This window comes from Neovison vison, chromosome 7 (genome assembly GCF_020171115.1).
Source record: "Neovison vison isolate M4711 chromosome 7, ASM_NN_V1, whole genome shotgun sequence".
Lineage (NCBI taxonomy): Eukaryota > Metazoa > Chordata > Mammalia > Carnivora > Mustelidae > Neogale > Neogale vison.
The window spans coordinates 118,201,821-118,227,107 of record NC_058097.1 but is presented as its reverse complement, the minus strand read 5'-3'; the positions used below and the strand labels follow the sequence as shown (position 1 = coordinate 118,227,107).

At 35.3% G+C, this 25,287-nt stretch overlaps 1 protein-coding gene across 2 annotated transcripts in view; it reads left to right on the top strand.

Annotated features, from left to right (window-relative positions):
* ARHGAP32 (Rho GTPase activating protein 32) overlaps window positions 1-25,287 on the top strand; it is a 201,368-nt gene that overhangs the window by 35,991 nt on the left and 140,090 nt on the right. Inside the window, exons 3-5 of one of the 2 annotated variants that reach the window (XM_044258194.1) lie at window positions 3,318-3,409; window positions 4,036-4,077; window positions 4,460-4,544. In XM_044258194.1, coding sequence (XP_044114129.1) covers window positions 3,318-3,409; window positions 4,036-4,077; window positions 4,460-4,544 — 219 coding nt within the window. The remainder of the gene's footprint in view (window positions 1-3,317; window positions 3,410-4,035; window positions 4,078-4,459; window positions 4,545-25,287) is intronic. The other variant, XM_044258195.1, reaches the window with a different exon arrangement.

Here is a 25,287-nt window from a genome sequence, read left to right as displayed (position 1 = left end):
TTATGTGTTGTTTTGTGGTTTTCTTTTTGTTTGTTTGTTTTATTTTTGTTGATCTTGAATCTGTCAACATATTTGTTATATTTTCATGAAGGAGAGTTATTAGTTCAAATAGGTTTTTTCTTTTCTCAGTATGTATCTATGGGTCTGTTCATATTTTTCAGTCTTTTAAAACATTTTAAATATATGCTCCTCAGAGCATAGTTTCTTTTTGTCTGTTAGGTTCCACTGACTCTTTTTCTCTCTTATTTCCATTCTGCTCTTGAGTCAAGTCAGAGTTTTTTATTTTAGATATTACATTTTTCAGTTTTGAAATTTTTATTTAATCTTTTAGTGTGGTTTACGGTTTTCCTCGAGGAATTTTTGTCTTTCCATTGGTTTCAATATCTAATGCAGTGTGTTTATTCTCTTTATGTTTTAAAGTCTTTGGTAATTCCAGCATCTGTTTCATTTCACAGTTGGCATTTCTTGATTGTCTTTTCCCTTGGGAATTGCCCATATTTTACTGGTTTTGATGTATCTAGTAATTTTGGGTTGCATCAGGGACATTTTGAATGTTGTTTTGTGAGACTGGCTCCACTAATATCCTCTAGAGAATGTTGACTTTTTTTTTTTTGTCCTGTCAGGCATCAGCCTAGTTGGGTTCAGACTGAGCTTTCTTTCTGTTCTTCCTTAGGTGGTAGTTTTGGCATCAGTTCAGTTTTACAGCCTTTGCTACATCTTATTTTTCTTAGGGATTTTACACACAGTGCTCTGAAAGGATGCTTTTCCTGATTTCTTGGACTGGAAGGGTGGCATTCTCTGAGTTTTAGCCTCTGGTATTGCACATATTTTTTCCCGACTGGGCTACTGGTAGGTCTAAGTACTGAGGAAAAAAATAAAAAAAAATAGGAAATTATCTCTACAATCTTTATATAACAGGGTCCTTTTAAAATTGTTTTTCTATTCAGAAGAATGGGTTTTCACTTAGGATCTTATGTGCCCATGCCACAGCTGAAATGGTGTCAGGTCTGTTCTTGGGCCAGTCTGGAAGAGATCAATGAGGGAAAAAAAATCTCTTGACTCTTTCCCCCACATTCAAGGGGCAGTTTTCAAGTCCTTTGGCCAGAAATTTGGATTACCCTGAGAGTTTTGCTGACCCTACCTGTTACTTACCTCCTGATTCAGCCTGTCCTTGGGTCAATCCAGGAGATAACAGAGTGGGGGAAAACAAGGGGCACCCTGCCACTTTATTAATCACTCTTCAGCTTTCGAGTGTGCTTCCAAATCTACCTGCCTTGTTAAATTTTCTAGAGCTCTAAAGTAGTTGCATGTTTATATTTTATCTCATTTTGTTATCTCCAGAATTTTTATTATAAATAGTGGAAGAGGCTGGAAACTTCATATTCTTTTTGTGAAATAAATTTTGCTGGATATAGAATTCTGTGTTGACACTTACTTAAGAAAGCAACTAAAAGTGCTTAGTCCAAATGTTCTGCTTTTATTCTATTTATTCCTGTGAATGTAATGTATGTTCTTTTTTTTCCCCTTTGGCAGCTATTAAGATTTTCTTTTTATCAGTGCTTTTTAGCCACCTGATTATAATAGGCCCTGTGTAATTTCCTAAGTGTTTATCAGACTTTTTATTTATGAAATTTTCTGGATCAGTGTGTTCATAATCATCATAAAATTTGTAAATTTTTAATGCATTTTTTAAAATGTTTTTTTCCATTCCTCTTCTCCTTCTTAATCCCCCTATCACCATCCCCAGAGAGGGCATTTTCCTCTCCTTTTTTGACTTCAGTGACATGTACGGTTTTGGTTTTTTTCCAGTTACATGTATGTTAAATGGCTTTATGTTGTTGCATAGGTCAGTGAGACTTTTTTTATGGTCTTTTTCTTTCACACACAAAAACTAAAAAGCAAACAATTTTTTGTGCGTTGTTTTCTTGCTACTTCTTAAGTTCACTGGTCTTTTCTTCTACTGTGTGTCTATGTGCTATAACCCTTTTTAAGTGAATATATGAATAATTTACAGAATAAATAATGAAAACCCACTTTATTAAAAATTTTAATAGGAATTTAAGCACAGCAAACTTCTTTATGTCAGGTAAATTTTGGTACACAAATTTCGTAAAAATTGAGAGAATATTGTTACATACTATTTTAGCAAATTAAGATGATCTAAGTTGTTGCAAAATATTGTGTGATAAAATCTTTTCAGTTGAATGAATGATTAGTGGAAAATATTTTCTTTTTGTCATTAAAAAGATATTGTTTATCATAATTTTTAAGTTGTACAGTATTCATCTAGGATATTATCAACCTGAATTGTCATTTACATGATCAATTTCACTGCATATTTTTTAAGAGTCTAGAGTTAGAGTTTATCCCTTACCCCTGCACCCGAAATGGCCAATCTGTTCTCTGTATTTATGAGTTTGGTTTTTTTGTTTGTTTGTTTTTGTTTTTTGAGTTTGTTTTGTTTTTTAGATTTTACATATAAGTGAGATCATTTGTATTTGTCTTTCTCTTTCTGACTTATTTCACTTAATATAATGCCCATCAAGATCCATCCATGTTGTTGCCAATGGAAGGATTTCATTCTTTTTTATGGCTGAATAGTATTCTATTATGTATACATTCTTGCAAATCTCTCTTAAGTCATTTTAACTTCTCATCCTGTTTTTTCTTCCCTATTGCACTCTGTGGCATTGGCTATAATAATTCAGTTTTTCTGTTACAAACCATAGGTAATATATTGTAATTTTTTTTTACGATAGATAATTGGATATGCTATTTATTTTGTGCAGAATATGAAGATCTTTCTGATCCTCAGTTTGTTTTTAAAATCATGCAGCTGAAAGCTGTCACTAGAATTAAAAAAATCATATCTGAAAACTGTGGCAGACAAAAGAGTAAGCTAGAAACAGATTTCACCTGTATTTTGGTGTGAGAAATGCATGTTGTGATCTTCTAATTATGTTCATATTGCCATTTTAACTTTTATTAATCACCGTAACCAAGGTTATTTTTTCCAGATTTTAGTTTTTGGTGAGGCAGATAATATAACAGCTGATTTTGAAACTTGATTATAAGAGTATAATAATTCATATTTCATAGAAAATTTTTTCTTATGCAGTTAAGCATTTGAATTAGATTAATATTTTTTCCTTATTCTTAGTAAATCAAGACTCAAGTAAGTTATAGTTTTAAGAAGAGATTATTAGTATGTATTGCTGTTGGTACAGGCAGCAGAACCATTAAAATTATAATCTGCTTTTTAAAACCTATTTATACTAAGGGAATAGTCCTAAATCTTTTGTTTTTATTTTTTTAAGGCGAGAGGAGCTGATGTTCCAGAGATCCCTGGAGATCTTAGTCTTAAGACATGTGGCAGTACAGCCAGTATGAAGGTTAAACATGTGAAAAAGTAAGTGGAATTGTACCGTGGGTTTTAAGTGAATTTTTAAAATGGGAATCAGTTTTTTAGTTCTCTTAAAACTTTTCTTTAGATTTCTTACTAAATATGCTTTTACTGTCCATACATTAAATTATACTGTAAGCCTAAATTATGACTTAACAATTAGTGGAATAGATCTGAATATTATCTGCTTGTCTAAAAATATACTTTAATTTTGTTCTTGTGACAACTTTATGTCATTGGCTGTTAGGGTGTGTTTGTTCAACAGGAGCAATCCAAGTGTGTCTGTCTTGGTGCCCTTAATATATGCTCTTGCTCATTTAGAAAAATCAGCCTATTGTTTGAGTTACGGGATTGCTATATCTCAGCTCTGCCTTTGAGAAAACCTGAATTGGATGCTAGTAGTTGATTCCTATATAAAATATCTGAAGGTATTCCATTTCAGTTTCCAACAGACAAATCATTCCATATTTTCCAACTGAAGCTTTAATACCCCACCCGCCACCATCCCATTAAGTTGGTATTAAAAAACAAAACCAGAAAAGCCATCTTTTCACCTGGCAGAGCGTTAGGCAGCTATGTTTTCATTGTAAATAGAGAAAAGACAAAGATAAAAATATTCATTCTGCATCCAGACCCACTAATCCAGGACTGATGGGCTGCGACAACATTCACAGGTAAAATCTGGTTTTATATTTTGTTGGGAATGCTCCTTCTGATTAGCAGTTGGCTCTTCACAGTTTTCGTAACATTCCCTGAAAGCATAGATTTTCTATGGGCCTTGCCTTGAGACAAGGATAGGAGAGTGTAGTGATGCTTTTTATTTTTATTTATTCTTTTAATTCATTTTGGTTTTGACCTGCGCTCTAAATGTAATTCTCATTTGATTTACTGTATTTCGGGAAAGCTTTGTGTGGATATATGTGTGCTCATGCGCATGTGCTTATTAAATAGTTTCGCTTGCATGAGCTCTCCAACCCATTTTAGTTTTTCCTTAGGTTTAATAATTTTAACTATTCCAGTATCTTGCATCTCACTTAGTTATTTCATGTACTTCAGGTTACCCTTCACTAAAGGTCACTTTCCGAAGATGGCTGAATGTGCACATTTCCATTATGAGAACGTTGAGTTTGGCAGCATACAGGTATATTTGAAATATTTCCTACATACTGAATTAAGATATATCTATATCTCTGTTCTTTTCTGTATCTCTTTTTCTTAAATCTATGTATCTGAGAGGTAACACTTAGAAGTAGTTTTTTTTCTACTGATGTCTTGTTGGTGGATGTGAAAACTTTTATTTTTTTCTGATGACTAATACTTGATGTGTGATGACTCCTAATTCAAGTGGAAATAGTATAATAGGATCACTATAAATCTCAGCATTTCTATGAGATTCCTAGACAACGTTTGCTATTGTTTTCTAGTATGAAGCATTCTAGTTGTTACCTGACTCTTAGGTTGGGTCAGAGTAATGATGGTTAAATCAGAGTGAAGTGGTGTAGCATGGGGGAGATGTACTAATGGAGGTTTTCTCAATGTTTTTTCTTATTGTGAGGTATAGTATGTGTATAAATATATATATATATATGTTTATAAAATATATGCATATATATATTATTATACATACATGTGTACATTTTAAACCCCTGGCTAAGAGATAGAAATTTCCTGGGTGTCCTTCCTCTATTGCATTTGCCTTCTCTACCTTAAAGATTACTTATACCATGACTTTTATAGTATTCATTCTAATTTTTTATAGTTTTACTATCTATATCCCTATTCTTTTTTTTAAAACAGGTCTATTTATTTATTTATTTATTTATTAAGATTTTATTTATTTATTTGTCAGAGACAGAGGGAGAGAGAGCGAGTGAGCACAGGCAGACAGAGAGGCAGGCAGAGTCAGAGGGAGAAGCAGGCTCCCTGCCGAGCAAGGAGCCTGATGTGGGACTGGATCCCAGGACCTTGGGATCATGACCTGAGCCGAAGGCAGCTGCTTAACCAACTGAGCCACCCAGGCGTCCCTATATCCCTATTCAATATGGTGTTTAGTTTGCCTGTTCTTGAACTTAAATAATTGGAATTATTCTAGTCCATTCAGCAAATACTTACTGAGTACTATATTATACCTATACTAAGTACTGTATTATACCAGGCACTGTTGTAGGTGCTTTGGTTGTATTAGTGAGCAACAACCACAACCAAAACCAAAGATGCATTCTTAAAGAACACAGAGGATGGCCAAGAAGATAAGATCTATGATAAAATGGTAGGACATGATAAGCACCAGGGGCACTGTGGGTAGGTTGAACTCTCAAACCTGGGTAGGCTTCATTACTGTGTGTATTCTTTCTTCTTTCATTCAGCATCGTGAAACTGGTCCCTATAGATGTCTACACTTATAGTTGGTTCAGTTTGTTACTATATGTTAATCTACAGTGAACATATGACACGTGTAATTTATCCATTCTTTTCTTGTTTATTTGTTGGAAATTTGGGTCATCAGTTTTGGCCTCTTGGAACACTATTATATACGTAGCCTGGTGCATATACATAGGAGTGTCTCATGGTGTGGTAGAATTTCAAGGTGATAGCAGATCCACATGTCCAGCTTTACTGACTAAAGCCAAACTATTTTTTTAAATGATTTACCAATTTATACTCCCCTAAACAGTAAATGAGAGTTGCTGTTCTTCATTCTTGCCAACTTTTGGTTGTTTGATACTTGTTAATTTTTACCCATCTGATGGAGATGTAAGTCTCTCTCACTATATTTTAATTTGCAGTCTCTTGATTTTTCATGCAGTTGAACATCTTTTCAAATGTTGGACGTTTGAGATTTCTGTTTTAAATCTAGATCAGGTCTTTTGCTCATTTTGTTTTATAGATTTGCTTGTATTTTTCTTATCCACTCATGGGACTGCTTTACATATTTTAGATGTTCTTTCATGTTGCATCTAGTCCTTTATTGTTTTTGTATCTCCCATATTGTGGCATGTTACTACACTCACTTTATGCTGCTGTCATTGTACAGGCTTCATTTATTTTGTTCTTCATTTTATGTATTTTGTGTGGTTCTATGTATGAAGAAACCTAACTTGTAGTATTTTTTTTAAAGATTTTATTTATTTATTTGATATGGGGAGAGAGAGAGAGCAAGCACAAGCAGGGGGAGTGACAGGCGGGGGAGAAGCAGGCTTTCCACTGAGCAAGGAATCCAATGTGGGGCTCCATCCCTGGGATATGACCTGAGCCGAAGGCAGATGCTTAACCCACTGAGCCACCCTGGTGCCCCTAGCTTGTAGTTTTGCTGTCATATTTAAGGATTTGCTCCCCTTCTCTGAAGTTATGAAATTGTGTTTTTTTTTCCCTGTTAAGTTTCATAGCTTTGACTTGAACATTGAGGTTACTTGGAATTCATATTTATAGTGTGAAAAAGAATGATACTAAAAACCCCGAGTATAATAACCGGTCAGAATGGATGTTAACCGTAGCACTGGAGCTGAGCGCTAATGGCCTTCTCCTGTGTGATGCATCGCCCTTGTAATTATATGGATCATTGGTGGTCGACTATTTCAGTATTTTCTCAGGTACCCACCAGTCTTTTTTGAAAGGAGTCTAGAGGCATCTGGGTGGCTCAGTGGGTTAAGCATCTGCCTGCAGCTCAGGTCTTGATCCCAGGGTCCTGAGATTAAGCCCTGCATTGAGCTTCCTGCTCAGTGGGGAGCATGCTTCTCCCTCTCCACTCCCCATGCTTGTGATCTCTCACTGTCAAATAAATAAAGTCTTTAAAAAAAAAAAAGAGTCTATTTTATTACTATTTAAAAATATGGCTATATTAGAATTCTCTAGTGAAACAGAACCAATCTGTGTGTGGGGGTGGGGTGGGGAGAGTTTTTTTTTAAGGAATTGGTTCATGTGATTGGAGGCATGGTTAAGTTCAAAATCTCCAGAATAGGCTGAAAAGAAAGGGAAGGGTTGTTGTTGTAGTTTGAGTCCAAGGGCAGTCTGCTGGTAGAGAGTGCTCTTTAAGGTAAGTTAGTTTTGTTTTGTTTTGTTTTCTGTTAAAAACTTTTAGCTGATTGGATGAGACCCACCCACATCAGGGAGGACAATCTGCTTTACTCAGTCTTCTGACTTAAATGTTAATCTCATCTAAAAGATAACTTCGCAGAATTATTTGGAGTAATGTCTGACCTGAAGTTAATGTATAAAATTAATAATAATCACAGTCCATCCTGCCAACTTGGCATTACTTTTTTTTTTTTTTTAAGATTTTATTTATTTATTTGACAGGCAGATCACTAGTAGGCAGAGAAACAGGCAGAGAGAGGAGGAAGCAGGCTCCCTGCTGAGCAGAGAGCCCAATGCGGAGCTTGATCCCAGGACCCTGAGATCAAGACCTGAGCTGAAGGCAGAGGCTTTAACCCACTGAGCTACCCAGGCGCCCTCAACTTGGCATTCCTTAAGCCATTCTGAGTCTCTAATAAATAAGAAGGTCTTGCTTCTGCCTAACATCATGATCAACTATTTTTCACAACCAGAACATTCTAAGCATTTTCCTAGAAGAGTATACAAAGTTCCTGGGTAATTTACTCTTCTTGATAGCCTTTAACTTAAATACTATAATATAAAGTTAAAAATACTTAAGTACAATGATACAGATCTTATGTAAGGTGATAAGAGAGAAGAAAACAGATATTTGCTATGCCACATGCACGCACACACACACATGCACGCACACACACATGCACACATTCAGAGCAAAATAAGGTTATATTCCCAGCATTATAGTCTTGGCTTGTGTAACTGGTCATGTGGCTGTAGCTGGAGTTACAGCTGTATTCTTCTGCTTCTCATTCTCTATCCCCTTTGTGCTGAGCAAGAATCTCAGTGGTTTTGTTCTTTACCTGGTGGGATGACCCATACCTTAATTCCGGATCTGGCCATTAATAGCCCTGCCTGAATTGGGTTCTGGTAATTTCCCATTGTGTTCAGTGGCTGGACAGTGGTAGTTAAGGGATGTCCTAAGGGAGCTCCAGTATTCCAGATGTATTCTTCTTTACCTCTGTAGTACAGTAGCAGTCTCAATTTCCCTTCAGTAGTCAGGGTCAATCATCCCAGCTAATGCCAAAACTCACATCTTGGCCTGTTGATTTAGAGGCATAAGGAACCCAAAGTGGCCGGGTGGCAGTTACTTTTAGGTCAGTGGGGTTGTTACTTTGTCTTCTGGTGGAAGTGTTCCTCCCTTTGGAACTAAGACATTTAGGGTAGTAGAGCATACAGCTGTGGGGACAGGAAGCACAGATTTTGCTAGTGAGTCACTATGAGTCATATTGAATGGTCCCACCCCAACTTCCACCCCCTGATTCCTGGTTCTTCAATCTGATTAGCTTTAAAGACACTACTGACTCTGCTCACGACAGTAAAGAGAGGATGGAGAGTGGATAGTCCATGGCATGATGGGGCAGTAGAGATACAGGGAATATCACCATTGGATACTTAAAAGAGATGAAGTTCTGGGTGGCCATATATTTGCGATCTTTGAACATTTTTCCATACTGTTAAGTAAGTTAAAATTTTTATTTCTTTCATGATTAGTGATGTTGAACATTTTTTCATGTGTTCATTGTCCATTTGTGTATCTTCTTTGAAGAAATGTCTGTTCAAATCCTTTACCATTTTTGAATTTGTTTTATTTTGTTTTGTTTTATTGAGTTTTAGGACTTCTCTGTATAACCTATTTGTATCTTTTGATCCAAAGATAGTCTTCTAGACGGCATGTAGGTAGATTATGTTTTTTAAATTCATTCTGTCATCTCTATATTTTTTAATTGAAGTACAATTAACATACAGTGTTGTTAGTTTCAGGTTTACAACATGTTGATCAAACAGTTCTATACATTACACAGTAAGTGCAGTCACCGTCTGTCACACAACAACGTTATTATAATATTGACTGTATTCCCAATGCTGTACTTTTCATTTTCATGACTTATTTATTTTATAACCGAAAGTTTGTACCTCTTAATCCCCTTTATATATTTCACCTATTCCCCCCCACCTCCCTTCTCCCCTCTGGCCACCATCAGTTTGTTTTCTATATTTTAGAGTCTGTTTGTTTTTTCTTTTCTTTCTGTTTTCTAGATTCCACATATAAGTGAAATGATATGGCGTTTGTCTTTCTCTGTCCTACTTACTTCACTTAATGTACACCCTGTAGGTCCATCCACTTTGTTGCAAATGGCAAAATCTCACTCTTCTTTTTATTATCGATTGGTATTCCATTGTATGTATGTATGTATGTATGTGTATATGTGGATATATTTAATGCATCTTTACTTATTCATCTATTGATGGCTAATTGGTTGCTTCTGTATCTTGGCTAATTGTAAATAATCTTGCAATAAACATAGAGTTACATATATCTTTTTCATTAGTATTTTTGTTTTCTTTGGGTAAATATCCAATAGTAGAATTACTGGATCATATGGTATTTCTATTTTTAATTTTTTGAGGAGCCTTTGTACTGTTTTTCACAGTGACTGCACCATTTTGCATTCCCACCAACAATGTACAAGTTTCTTTTTTTTAATATTCTTGCCAACCATTGTTATTTCTTGTTTTTTCTTAAAGATTATTTTATTTTTTATTTTTAAAAAATTTTATTTGAGAGAGGGAGAGAGTTCCTATGTGTGAAAGAGAGAGAGAGAGAGAGAGAGAGAGAGACAGCAAGCATGAGTAGGGGGGAGGGGCAAAGGGAGAAGCAAACTCCCCGCTGAGTAGGGAGCCCAACGCTGGATTCAATCCCAGGAACTTGGGATCATGAACTGAGCTGAAGGCAGATACTTACTGCAGATACTTACAACCTACTGAGCCACCCAAGCAGCCCTGATTTATTTATTTGAGAGAGCGAGCGAGCACCCAGATGTGAGGGGCAGAGGGAGAAGGAGAGAGAATCTCAAGCAGACGGCCCACTGAGCACAGAGCTTGACTCCGGGCTAAATCTCATGACCCTGAGTTCATGACCTGAGCCTAATCCAAGAGTCAGGTGCTTAACTGACTATGCCACTCAGGGGCCCCTACCATCTTTGTCTTTTAGTTGGAGAGTTTAATCCATTCTATTTAAAGTAAATGCCGAAAAGGAAAGACATATTTCTGTCATTTTTCTATCTTTTTTCTTTATGTATTATAGATTTCTTGTCTTTCATTTTCTGCATTACTGTCTTTTGCTTTTAGTTGATTTATTTTTAGTGAAATGTTTAAATTCCATTCATTTCTTTTTGGTATATTTTGTAGCTGTTTTCTTTGTGGTTACAATGTGATTACATTTAATATGCTAAAGTTATAATACTCTAATTTAAAATTATACTAGTTTAACAGCAATGACATACAAAAACTATGCTCCTTTATAGCTTGGTCCCCATCCCTTTCAGTTATAGATGTCTTACAATTATGTCTGTATGTTTGTGTGTCCAAAAACATAAATTAATAATTTTTTAAATGTTTTAGCCTCTTAAATTATGTTGAAAACAAAATGTGTAGTTATAAACTGAAAAAGCTAGCAATACTAGCTTTTATACTCACAATTTAAAGGAAATATTAATCTCTGAAGTCATGTAGAAAAAAGATTGGAGTTAAAAACAGTTGTTACAATAATACTGGTTTTTATAATTGCCCACATATTTACCTTTACTGAGGATGAGTTACTGTCAAGTGTCCTTTCATTTCAACTTGCAGGAGTCCTTTTAGCATTCCTTGTAGAGTCGGTATATTGGCAGTGATCTTCTTTACCTTTTGTTTAACTGGGAATGTCTTAAATTTTTTAAATAATTTTTTATTTTTTATAAACATATATTTTTATCCCCAGGGGTACAGGTTCGTGAATCGCCAGGTCCACACACCCCACAGCACTCACCAAAGCACACCCCCCCCATGTCCATAATCCCACCCCCCTTCTCCCACACCCCTCCCCCCAGCAACCCTCAGTTTGTTTTGTGAGATTAAGAGTCACTTATGGTTTGTTGGGAATGTCTTAATTTGTCTCTCACTTATGAAGGGTAATTTTGCTGGAGGTAATATTCTTGGTTGACACTTACATTCTTTTAGCAGTTTGACTATATTGGCCCACTGCTTTCTCGTCTCCAGAGTTTCTTCTAAGATACTTGATAATCTTATTGAGGAGCCCTTGTGACTTGTCAGCTGTGTGACTAGTTGCTTCTCTTTTGCTACTTTTAAGATTCTCTCATTGTGCAGGCATGCCTTATAGGTGTTTTAGAATTGGTCCCAAGCCACCACAATAAAATGATTATTGCAATAAAGTGAGTCAGATGAATTTTTGTTTCCTAGTGTATATGAAAGTTATGTTTACATTATACTGTAGTCTGTTAAGTTCATGATAGTATTGTCTAAAAAACACATGTTTCTTAATTTTAAAATTTGCATAATTTATTAATTAAATTAATTAAAAATTAAATTAATTAAAAATTGCAGAAATTGCTAACCATCATCTGAGCTTTCAACAGGTCTTAATCATGGGTCACAGATAACCATAACAAATATAATAATAATAAAAAATTTTAAAATATTGAGTGAATTAACAAAATTTGACACAGAGACACAAAGTGAGCTAATGCTGCTGGAGAAATGGCATAAACAGACTTTACTTGATGCAGGGTTGCTACAGACCTTCAGTTTTTAAAAAACACTGTATCCAAGAAGCACAACAAAATGAGGTATGCCTCTATTTGGCTTGAAAAGTTTGATTCTCATGTGTGTTGATATGGGTATCTTTGAGTTCATTTTACTTGGAATTCATTAGCTTCTATCCATGTCTTTAATCAAATTTAGGAAGTTTTCAGCCATTATATATTCATATATAATCTCTGCCCCTTTGTTTCTCCATTTTCATTGAGACCTTCATAATGTATATGGGATAGAACCCCATAGGTCTCTTAGGTGTCACACAGGTCCCTTAGACTCTGTTCACTTGTCTTCTCTCTTTTCTTTCTGTTCCTCAGACTCAATAATTTCCATTGTCGTCCTATCTTCAGGTTGGCCGATTCTTTCTTCTGTCTGTTCATATTTGCCCTTAATTTCCTCTTACAAAATTTTCTTCATAGTGATTATACTTTAAGGCATAGAATCATTTTTAATTATTTTTTTAAAGATTTTATTTATTTATTTGACAGACAGAGATCACAAGTAGGCAGAGAGGCAGGCGGAGGGGGCAGAGAGCAGACTCCCTACTGAGCAGAGAGCCAGATGCGGGGCTCTATCCCGGACCCTGGGATCACGACCTGAGCTGAAGGCACAGGCTCAACCCACTGAGCCACCCAGGTGCCCCTTTAATTCTTTTTTAATGTAATCTCTACCCCCAGTGAGGGACTTGAACTTATAACTCCAAGATCAAGAGTTGCGTGCTCCACTGGATGAGCCAGCCAGGTGCCCCCACAGTGCCTTTTTAGATTGTATATCTCTTTGTTGATATTTCCATTTGGTTCATTTCATCATTTTCTTGATAATCTCCACATATTTCTTTAGTTTTGGGGGTACCTTTAAGACAATTGTCTTAAGTCTTTTATTAGTAGATCCACCATCACTTTTTTAGGAAGAGTTTCTGTTGCTTTGATTTGGCCCTTTCAATTGGCCATAATTTACTGTTTCTTTGTATGCTTTTTTGATTCAAACAGGACATTTTAATGTAATAATATGGTAATTCTGAAAATGAGTTCTTATCCCCCTTCCCAGATTTTATTTTTAATTTTTCTTGTTCTTTCCCTCCTCCTCCTTCTTCCTTCTTCCTTCTTTCTTCTGCATTATTGTTGTAGGCCTACTCAGTGCCAAGGATTAGCCTGAGGTGAAAACTGGAGGTCTTCTCAGATATTCTGTGAGCCTTTGCCTTCCCTGATCATATGACACTTTCTAATTTTTCCCATATATGCAGTTCCTCTTCAATGTTCTAGTCTAATGTCTGGCTTCCTTGGAGGGGAAACAGAAAATTGAAGGAGGAAAAAGGTATATAGGCTTTTTAAATTTCTTGGAAGTGACTTCAGCTGTTAGGTTCTTGCAGCAGCATAGGGAGGTTTAACAACACTGGCCATCTACCTGTTTATTTGCGGCTCTGAGATCAGAACCAGCAATTAGGGATCAGAGCACAGATTCTTTGATATTTGTGGGACAGGGTCTTTTTGCCTACCCCAATCTGATTGATTCTGCTCCTTCAGTGCATGCATGGTTGCCTTGAATGCTGAGGGATTGGGCATGGTTAGCTGCTACTGTGCTAAGAGCTGAAATGGACTGAAATTAGCATAACTTACTAACCAGACCTTTCCCTGGAAGTTGCAGGCCTTCAGTACACTCCAGAAATACAAATATATAATTGCATCAGGCAGATTCTGCCAGATCTGCTATCTAGGGAGCTGTTGTTTAGATGGGAGATTCCTGGTACTTTCCTATTCCACCATTTTCCTGGAATCCTTACCTTTTTTTTTTTTTTTTAAGATATTATTTATTTATTTGAGAGAAGGAGAGAAAGAGCACGATCGGGGAGAAAAGCAGAGGGAGAGGGACAAGCAGACTCCATACTGAGCTTGGGGTCTGACATGGGGCTTGATCTCAGAACCCAAAGAACATGACCTGAGCGGAAATCAAGTCAGACGCTTAACTGACTGAGTCATTCAGGTGCCTTGAGTCCTTACTTATTTTTAAATATAAGATTGACAACATGTTCTAAGGAATAAATAAGTATGAAAACTTTGTTAAATGGGTCTGGAATAGGTCATCCACTTTATGCTTGGCAGCTCTATTATATCCCTGTAGGTTATTCACACTGCCTGTTGACTCAGTTGTTTTTTAATATGTCTCAAATGTGGGACAGTCTGTAGTTAACATACTTTTTTTTTTCACCCTGATCTTAGGAATTTCTCTTAGATTTATGGATTTCTTGTGTTTCTAGCTCTTTCTACTCACATACTGAAAATATGTAACTGCAGTAAGTCATTGTGTCCTAGAAGATGTCACAGAACACTAAAGTTTTTAAATCTAGATGAAGTCATGTTTAAGACTCTCAGTTATAAAATGACAATAAGTTTTATTAATCTAATATCAATTATAATTTTCATTTTTGTTTAGACTGTAAAACACAATTGCTTATGAAATACTTTAAATATCAAGAGTTCATTTGGGCCAGTAATTTTATTATCATATAATATACAGAGGAAACTTTCATAATCTCTTCTTTGAATTCTAGTGTTGCATAGCTGACTGCTCAGCATCTTCATGTGAATGACTAATCAGCATCTCAGATCTGGCATGCCTAGAACAGTCTCCTCTCAGACCTGCTCCTCTTGCTGTCTTGTCCATGCTGGTCAATAGTAAAACCCGTCTTTCCAGTTCCTAAGACAGGACAAAACCTTTGGAGTCATCTTGGACTTCCCTTTTTGTTACGCCTCACATTCAGTCTGTCAGCAAAACTCTTGGCTCTGTATTTAAAATTCTTTAAAAAATGGCATCTTTAAAGTAATTAAGGAAAATTTAAAATAAGTTTAAAATAAAGGAAATCCGACTACTTACTTCTTTCTCTTCTATCTGCTGTGGTCTTTTTAGGGGGATTATTTCAATAGCCTTATTTGGCACAACTGCAAGAATGAGTCCTTTAAATATAAGTTAGTTCATGTCACTTTTTCAAAACCCTCCAGTTACTTCTCATCTTCTCCATAATAGAAGTTAAATTTCTTAACATTTCCTAAAAGGAATGATCAGATTTGCCCTTAACCTCTTTGACCTCATCTCTTCTTTTATTTCTCTTTTCCTGAGACATAGTATCCTGTCCACAGTTGCTTTTTTTTTTTTTTTTAAAGATTTTATTTATTTACTTGACAGAGACAGAGAGATCACAAGTAGTCAGAGGGGCAGGCAGAGAGAGAGGAGGAAACAGGCTCCCCACTGAGCAGAGAGCCCAATGCGGGGCTCGATCCCAGGACCCTGAGATCATGACCTGAGCCGAAGGCAGAGGCTTTAACCCACTGAGCCACCCAGGTGCCCCCCAGTTGCTTTTGCTCCAGTATACAGGCTCCCTTCTCAGGACCTTTGGACTTAGTTCTGTTTTCTCTCTTTGGAAAGCTCTTCTCCCTGGATATCCACATAACTTATTACCTTCCCCTCTTTGAATACTTGCTGAAATGTTATCTTCTCCGAGAGAGAGTACTTTCTCTCCTTGCAGCTACTGGTCACCAACATTCCTTATCTCCCTAATTAATTTTTCTCCCCTGTCTGGCATGCTAATTATCTTATTATTATTTATTCTGTTTTTTTTTCCACCTCAGCAATCTAGAGAAGTGCCCAACACATTAAAAATCATTTGATGAGTATTTGTTGAATAAATGGACAAATTAATTTATGTCTGAAAAATAAAATTTGCTTTAAAAATGCTTTTTTAATATTTTGGTTCTTTTCAGCATTTAAATATTGCTCTTGTATGGTAAGGATATATTCTTTATATTATTATGAAACAGCAAATAAAATGGATGGTGAAATTTACAAATGCAAGTTAAAATTCCCTTTATGTTCTCTCGTTCGCTCTTGTTAACTATTGTGTGTCTGGGTAGAATATTTTGTAACACATAGAGCAATATCTCTAGATACAGCTCCAACTATAACCATCTATCTAGCTATCTATAACTTAAAAATATAGATGGATTGCTACTATAAATACTGCCTTGAAAGTTGTTTTTTTACTTGAAAGTGTATCTGGGATATATTTTTCTATTTTAGTAATTTGGATTAACCTCATTATTTTCAGTTATGTAGTATTTCATTTTATTATTATGCCATAATTTAATCACTTCCTTATTGGTGTATATTCCAGGCTTTATTGATGGGAGTATATGCATTAAATCATATTAGATGTTTAGGTTGGATCAAGGGTATATGTGTTTAAAATACTGACAGTTGTTTCTAAGTTTATTTTTAAAATTTGCTAGCTTCTGCGAGTTGTATATTTTATATCATGGTTTCCACTTGATTTATTTTTATTTATTTTTTGGTATTCCTAATTGTAAACTCTTTGGAGGATATGTCTCACTTTTTATTTCTGTAGGACTCAGCACAGTCTTTCAGTAGCAGGGGCTCATTAATGCTCTTGAATGGAAGATACATCTTTGTGATGTTTCTTGTTAGATATGCTGGGGAGTCAGTCATTTAATAAACATTTATTGTGTATTGGCAGTGTTGTGACAGAATACTGTATGTTGTAAAGAGTAAAAAAAAGTAGGACAACATTATTTCTTCTTTTAAATGGAAGACTAAACTGTAGAAGGATAATTAAACATATTAGAATCACATTATGTTACCTTGGAGTTAATTTCATGTCCTCATTTATTTGTACATATATATATTCAATAAATATGGAGAAATTAACTATTTTGAAGCAACAGAAAAATACTGTGCAGAGGAGATGTTGATTGATATTTTAAAGGATTATAGGAATTCTCTTAGTGGAGACTGGGGTATCATGAATAAAGGCCAAGTCTCAAAAGACTGTCCAAGTATTCATTACATCATCTATAGTAAAAAGTTAGAAGTAATACAAATGTGGGATGCTTTGCTGACTCAGTTGCGGCTCTTGGAGAGCTCATGACTGTTGATCTTGGTGGTGTGAATTCACGCCCCCTGTTGGGTATAGAGATTACTTAAATGAATAAATAAACTTAAAAAAAAAAAGAAAATAAGTAATACAAATGTTTAGAAGTTGGAATGGGTTATGTAAATTATGGATAATTCATACAGGGAAATCCTGTGCAGTTACTTAAAGTCAGGTAGAATATTTACTGAAGTAGAAACATTATTCTTGCTATATTATAGAGTTTGAACAGAGCAAGATACTGTTTCTATAAGAAAAAAACTTAAATGTAAGTGTAAAATAATTGGAAGAACTTGTAAGAAAAGGTAATGGTTACAATTTTTGAAAGAATGCTTTGGTAGTAGAAAAATGACTTCCGTGTTTAATTGCTTAGAGCAAAGGGTTGTGATTTTTTTGAAAGAATGCTTTAGGAAAAGAAAGATAACTTCAATGTTTAAAGCTTAGAGCAAAGGGTTGTGACTTTCCTCATATATGTTTTTTGTAAAATAGAATGTTTTACAAGTTTCTTTCTCATTTTGAAGGACAGAGTAGTTCTAAGTCGTATTCTACCTTTTGAGAGCAGAATAGGCACTGAGCATCCTCAAGCATTCCTTTGTTTCTGATTTAATTTGTACCTGATAAAATAATTCTCAAGCCCATGTGTATTTTTTTCTGGTGGTTTAGCAAGTCATATGCTTTAGATTGCACAGATGTGTTCAAATCCTATTTCTAAGTCATTTTTGGCAGACCTTAGCCAAATTATCTGACTTTCCTTTTGAAATCTTAGTTTAATATCTTCAGGTGTAACCTGTGGCAAAAGGTGGCATTGTCCTGTTGAGGAGAAATTATTCTGATGTGGCATAGAATGGGTGTGGCCAGCTGGTATGTTCTCATCGTGCCATACTGTCTTGACCACTAGGGAGATTGCCAGTTAATCTTCGCCTTGTTTCCCTTGTCTTCATGCTAAAAAGATGACAGCTAAGGTTCCTTCAGCTATTATGGATTGTAGATGAACTCTGAGCTTGATTTAAATGAACTGGTGATGTGACAAGGTAAAGAGGAGAAAGGATATAATAACATAGGCAAGAGAGGGTGTATCATGTCATGTCCTTACTTTAATACCTATATTAATCTTCAATAGAGCATGAATACACTGTGTCCCAGGAATAAAAAGATATTTCAACAATCTATTTCTATGACCAGAGTAATTCTTTGTACTAATTTTTAAAGACAATCTGCTTGCTTAAATATTTTAAAATACTTTTGATGTTGACCTATATATTGTACTTGTCCACTAGACTGAGTTTGGTGCATTCATGGTCACATCTCGTTTTAAAAATAAATACCATGAAAGTTTGTGGAAATGGGAATTAACCTGTTTTTGAAGATTTAGTAGAATTTTCCCATTAAAACCTTTTTGGCCTGGTTTCTGTTCAAGGACTTAACCTTTACCATTTTAATATATGATTTGATTATTAAGTCTAGACTGGTTCTTTTGTGTGTCCTTTGGCCAATTTTTTTCATTTATATTTTCTTAGAAAGTTATCTATTTTATATAGGTTTTTCAAATTTATGGGTGTAAGTGGTACAAGATATTCTTGAAGTTTGGTCTCATTAGGAAACCCTCCATCCCTTCTCTTGTCTCTCCTTTCTTTGCCTCCTTCTTTCTCTCTCTTCCTTTCTACATTCCCCCTTTTGTCCTTTTCTTCCTCCAACTCTTCCTTCCTCTCTTACTATGAATTCCCGAGCATATGTTTTACTATTTTGCACTTTTTTTTTTTTGGTTGTTGTTTGTTTCTTGAATTCAGAGTTCAGTTCTTTTTTTTTTTTTCTTGGAAGAGTCAGAATAACCAATATGTATGCACTTGCTTGATGTTGGAAAACTAGTATTATCATAAATCAACTTTGTCAGATATTAATACTATTTTATATTTGCTTTTCTTGAGAGAAATAAAACTCTGTAGGTATTGTTGATACTCATTTTTAGCCACTGTTTTTTTAATAAATGCATTGAAGTTTGGAAATTTTTCCACGAAATAGTGCTTTGAACAAAGGCTGCAGGTTTTGGTATGTAAGTGTTGTACTATGTTTTGTTTAGAGTAATTGAAACCCTAAAAAAAAGGAAAAAGATAAGTAATTTTTAGAAAGAGCTTTTTGTTTTATGTAAAACTACATGTAGTTTTAAGTTCTGTTTCTTAGTTATGAAGACTATTTTCATTTTTTTATTTATTTAAATTTTAGTTAATATACAGTACAATATTGGTTTCAGGAGTAGAATTCAGTGATTCTTCACCTACTTACAACACCCAGTGCTCATCATAAGTGCCCTATTTAAGTACCTATCACCCATCTAACCCATCTGTCATCCACTTCCCTCCATCAGCCTTCAGTTTATTCTCTGTCTTTAAGAGTCTCTTAGGGCTTTTTTTTCCTCTCTCCTTTTCTTCTTTTCCCCCTTCCCATATGTTCATCTGTTGTCTTTGTTAAATTCCATGTTTGAGAGCATATGGATTTGTCATTCTCTGACTTATTTCACTTAGCATAATACACTCTAGATCTATCCATGTTCTTGCAAATGGCAAGATTTCATTTTTTGGTGGTTGAGTAATACTCCATTGTATCCATTCATTAGTCAGTGGATATTTGGGCTCTCTCTGTAGTTTGGCTATTGTTGATAATGCTGCTGTAAACATCAGGTGCATTTGAATCTGTATTTTTGTATCCTTTGGGTAAATACCCGAAGTAGTGCAATTGCTGGATTGTAGGGTAGTTCTATTTTTAACTTTTCGAGGAACCTCCAAACTGTTCTGCAGAGTGGCTGCAGTGGTTTGCATTCCCACTAGTAGCTCAAGAGGGCCCCCTTTTCCCTCATCCTCGCCAACACTGTTGTTTCTTGTGTTGTTAATTTTAGCCATTCTGACCTGAGGTAGTATGTCATCATGGTTTTGATTTCTGTTTCCCTGATGATGAGTGATGTTGAAAATCTTTTCATGTGTCTGTTAGACATCAGGTTGTCTTTTTTGGAAAAGTGTCTATTCATGTCTTCTGCCCATTTCTTAAATGGATTTTTATCATTTTTTTGGGGGGGTTGAGTTTGATAAGTTCTTTATAGATTTTGGATACTAACCCTTTATCAGATATGTCATTTGCAAATATCTTCTCCCATTCTGTAGGTTGCCTTTTAGTTTTGTTGTTTCCTTCACTTTGCAAAAGCTTTTTATCTTGATGAAGTCCCAATAATTCATTTTTGCTTTTGTTTCCCTTGCTTCAGTGACATGTCTAGTAAGAAACTTCTACGACAGAGGTCACAGGGGTTTTTGCCTGTGTTCTTCTCTAGTATTTTGATGGTTTCCTGTCTCACATTGAGGTCTTTCATCCATTTTGAATTTATTTTTGTGTAAGGTGTAGAAAGTGGTCCAGTTTCATGCTGCTCTCCAGTTTTCCCAGCACCATTTGTTGAAGCAGCTGTCTTTTATCCATTGGATATCTTTCCTGCTTTGTCAAAGATTATATAGAACATATAGTTGTGGGTGCATTTCTGAGTTCTCTGTTCTGTTCTATTGATCTGTGTGTCTGTTTTTGTGCCAGTACCATTTTGTCTTGATGACCACAGCTTTGTAATATAGCTTGAAATCTGTAATCGTGATGCCTCCAGCTTTTTCTTTTTCAAGATTGTTTTGGCTATTCAGGGTCTTTTGTGGTTCCATGTACATTTCAGGATTGTTTGTTCTAGCTCTGTGAAAAGTGCTGGTGGTATTTTGATAGGGGTTGCTTTAAATGTATTGCTCAGATAATCTAGACATTTTAACAGTGTTTGTTCTTCCAGTCCATAAACATGGAATGTTTCTCTATTTCTTTGTGTCCTTTTCAATTTCCTTCATAAGGGTTCTATGGTTTTCAGAGTATAGATCTTTTACCTTTTTAATTAGGTTTATTTCTAGATATCTTACTGTTTTTTCACAGTTGCAAATGGGATCAGTTCCTAGATTTCTTTTTCTGCCTTTTCATTATTGGTGTATAGAAATGCAACAGATTTCTGCACATTGATTTTATATCCCGCAACTACTGATTTCATGTATTAGCTGTAACAATTTTTTGATGGAGTATTTTGGGTTTTCTCATAGAATACCATGTCTTCAGCAAATAGTGAAAATTTGACTTCTTCTCTGCCAATTTGGATGCCTTTATTTATTTATTTACTTAGTCTGATTGTTGAGGCTAAGACTTCCAGTACTATGTTAAATAGTTTGGTGAGGGTGGACATCCTTTTCTTGTTCCTGACTGTAGGAGAAATGCTTTCAGTTTGTCAACACTGAAGATGGTATTAACTGTGGGTGTTTTGTATATGACCTTTATGATGTTGAGGTATGTTGTATCTATCTCTACTTTGTTGAAGTTTTTATCTAGAAAGGATGATGTGCTTTGTCAAATGCTTTTTCTGCATCTATTGGCAGGATCATATGGTTCTTATGTCTTTTATTAATGTGGTATATCACATTGATTGATTTGGAAATCTTGAACCACCCCTATAGTCCAAGACTAAATCCCATCTGATCATGGTGAATAAATCTTCTACTATACTGTTGAATTCAATTTAATAGTATTTTCTTGAGAATTTTTGCATCTATGTCATCAGGGGTATTGGCCTGTAATTCTCCTTTTTAGTGTGGTCTTTGGTTTTAGAATCAAGGTAATGTTGGCTTCATGGAAGGAGTTTGGAAGTTTTCCTTCCATTTTTATTTTTTTTGGCACAGTTTTCTTCTTTAAATGTCTGGTAGAACTCCCCTGGGAAGCCATCTGGCGCAGGCTTTTGTTTGTCAGGAGATTTTTGATTACTGATTCAATTTCTTTGCTGACTATGTGTGTGTTCAAATTTTCTATTTCTTCCTGTTTCAGTTTTGCTTGTTTGTAGGGTTTTAGGAATTAGTCCATTTCTTCAGGTTGCCTAGTTTGTTGGTATATAATTTTTCATAGTATTCTCTTATAATTGTTTGTATTTATGTGGTGTTGGTTGTGATCTCTCCTCTTTCATTTGTGATTTTATCTATTTGTGTCCTTTCTCTTTTCTTTTTTATAGGTTTGGCTAGGGGTTTATCAATTTCACTAATTCTTTTGAAGAACCATTCATGGGTGTTTTTTGTTTGTTTGTTTTATTTTGTTTTGTTTCTATATCTTTTAATTCTGCTCTAATCTTTATTTTTTCCTTTATTCTGCTGGCTTTAGGCTTTATTTGCTGTTTTTTTGTATCTCCTTTAGGTATAAGGCTAAGTTGTATATTTGAGACTTTTCTTGTTCCTTGAGGTAGGCCTTTATTGCAGTATACTTCCATTAAGACTACCTTTGCTGCATCCCAAAGGTTTTGGACAAAGTGTTCTCATTTTCATTTGCTTCCATGTATTTTTTAAAATTTCTTCTTTAATTTCATGGTTAACACATTTATTCTTTAGTAGGATGTTCTTTAACCTCCAAGTATTTGTGATCTTTCCAAATTTTTTTCTTGTGGTTGATTTCAAGTTTCCTAGTGTTGTGGTCTGAAAACACGCATGGTATGATCTTGATCTTTTTATACTTGATGAGGGTGGATTTGTGACCCAGTATGTGATCTGTTCTGGAGAATGTTCATGTGTGTTTGTAAAGAACATGTATTTTGCTACTTTAGTTTGAAATGTTCTGAATATATCTGTTAAGTCCATCTGGTCCAGTGTGTTGTTCAAAGCCATCGTTTCCTTGTTGATTTTCTGCTTAGATGACCTGTCCTTTGCTGTAAATGGGGTGTTTAATTCCCCTGCAATTATTGTCTTATTATCAAGGAGTTTCTTTATGTTTATTCCTAAATGATTTATATTTGTGTGCTCCCCAGGTGGGGGCATAAATATTTACAGTTGTTGATGGATAGACACCTTAATTATGATATAATGTTCTTCTTCATCTCTCGTAACAGTTTTTGTTTTAAAATCTACTTTGTCTGATATAAGTATAGCTACTCTGGCTTTCTTTTTACACCCATTAGCATAATAGATGGTTCTCCATCCCCTCACTTGTAGTCTGCTGGTGTCCTTGGGTCTAAAGTGAGTCTCTTGCAGGCAACATATAGATGGATCTTATTTTTTATTATTTTTTTATCCATTCTAATACCCTATATCTTTTGATCGGAGCATTTAGTCCATATATATTCAGAGTGATTATTCAAAGATATGAATTTAGATTTTATGAATTCATAAAATCACAAAATTCAATGCGCATTGTGCATTGTGTTTTTTGTAGAGTTGGTATTTCTGATGATGTTTTCTGTTCCTTTCTAATCTTTGTTGCTTTGGTCTTTTTCCTCCACTTAAAGAGTTCCCCCCTTAAAATTTCTAGCAGGGATCACTTTACTGATTGGGAATGCTTTTAGGTTTTGTTTATCTGGAAAACTCTTTATCTCTCTTATTCTGAATGACAGCCTTGCTCAATGAAGAAGTCTTGGCTGCATATTTTTCCCATTCAGCACTTTGAATATTTCCTGCCATTCCTTTCTGGCCTGCTAAGTTTCTCTGACAGATTTCCTAAGAACCTGATCTGTGTTCTCTTGTAGGTTAAGGACTCCCCCTCCGCCCCTCCCCCAACCTCCGCCTTGCTGTTTTTAGGATTCTTTCTTTGTGCATTCTGTGAATTTAACTATGATATGCCCTGGTGATGTTCAACTTTGGTTCGATTTAATGGGAGATTTCTGTGCTTGTTAGATTTTGATATCTGTGTCCTTCCACAAATTAGGGAAGTTTTCATCAGTATTTTGTTAGAATAAAACTTTTGTCCCCTTTTCTCTGTCGTCTTCTGGGACCCCTATGATATGAATGTTACTATGTTTTAATAAGTTGCTGATTTCCCTAAGTCTACCCTCCTGGTCCATTAACCTTTCTTTCCCTGTTCTTTTCAGCTTCGTAATTTTCCATAATTTTATCTTCTATATCACTGATTCCTTCCTTTCTCTGCTTCCTCCATCCTCATTTTTATGGCCTCTACTTGGATCTGTATCTTGGTTATAGCATTTTTAACTTCAGCCTGACTAAATTTTAGTTCTTTTATCTTAGTAAGGGATTCTCTGGTGTCTTCTATGAGTTTTAAAATCCCAGCTAGTATCCTTATAATTGTCGTTTTAAATTCTAGTTCAAACGTATTATTTATATCTGTATTGATTAAATCCTTGGCCATGAGTTCTACTTCGTGTTCTTTCTTTTGGGGTAAATTTCCCCATCTCTTCATTTTATCCACAAAAGAAGAGAAGAAAGAGAGAAGGAAACAAACACACAAACAAAAAGCCTCAAAACAATGAAAACAAACAATAAAAAAAAACCTAGCTCCTGGGGGTATTTTGGTCTGCTTGTTAAAAGAATCTCAATCTCAAAATAACAAAATAAAATTAAATAAAATGAAAGTAAGTTAAAAAAATGTAAAAAGTGTATATATATATATATACACATATATAAAATATATAAATTGATAACAAAAGAATTAAAAATAATTAAAAAAATAAGAAAATAAATGAAAAAATAATAAAAATTTTAAATTTATAAATTATATATTTTTATGAATTTTTATAATAAAGTATTTATAATTTATTTTATAATAAAAATAAAAAAATAAAGATTAAAAGTAGAAAGGAAGCTAGATCCTGTTTTCCCTAGAGCTAAAACTTTGCAGCACCCTATGATCAGTAACTTTGGTGGTGCCAGTGAGTTGTTTGTGCTGGTCTTCTGGAAGAAGGGCCTGTTGTGATTCTTAGGTGGACTTAACCCTAGTAGGAATGTGCCTCTAGAGTGCAGGGCATGGCTGGGCTTGTTGTAAGCCATTCTGGCCTCCACTCAGTGATGTTGTTTTCCTTCATGAAGGTTCTCAGCCTTGTCAATAAGGATGAATATCAGGGCACCCTGCTCTCCAGCGCCAGTGCTGAAAGTTTGCACCACCGGCTCTTCCATGAGCTCTGTAATTCAGTCACTGTTATGTCCCCAGTTTCTGTCAGAACTCTGTTCACACTGACTTTATCCAGGTTTTTTCATCTGAGGCATGTGACTGAGTTCCCAAACTCCAAATTTTAGAGACTCCTGCGTGTGGACCTGCACATGTTTTTGCCGTTGGCCAGCTTGTCTCAGGAAAGTGATGGCAGGACCCCACAGTGGTTCCCAGTTGTGGCACCAAGACTTGCTGTTCTCAGCCACCTTTCTTGCTGCTACGCCTGGGAACAGTGCAGCACATTGGTGCCACCTGTTCTTGTGACCCAGGGGAT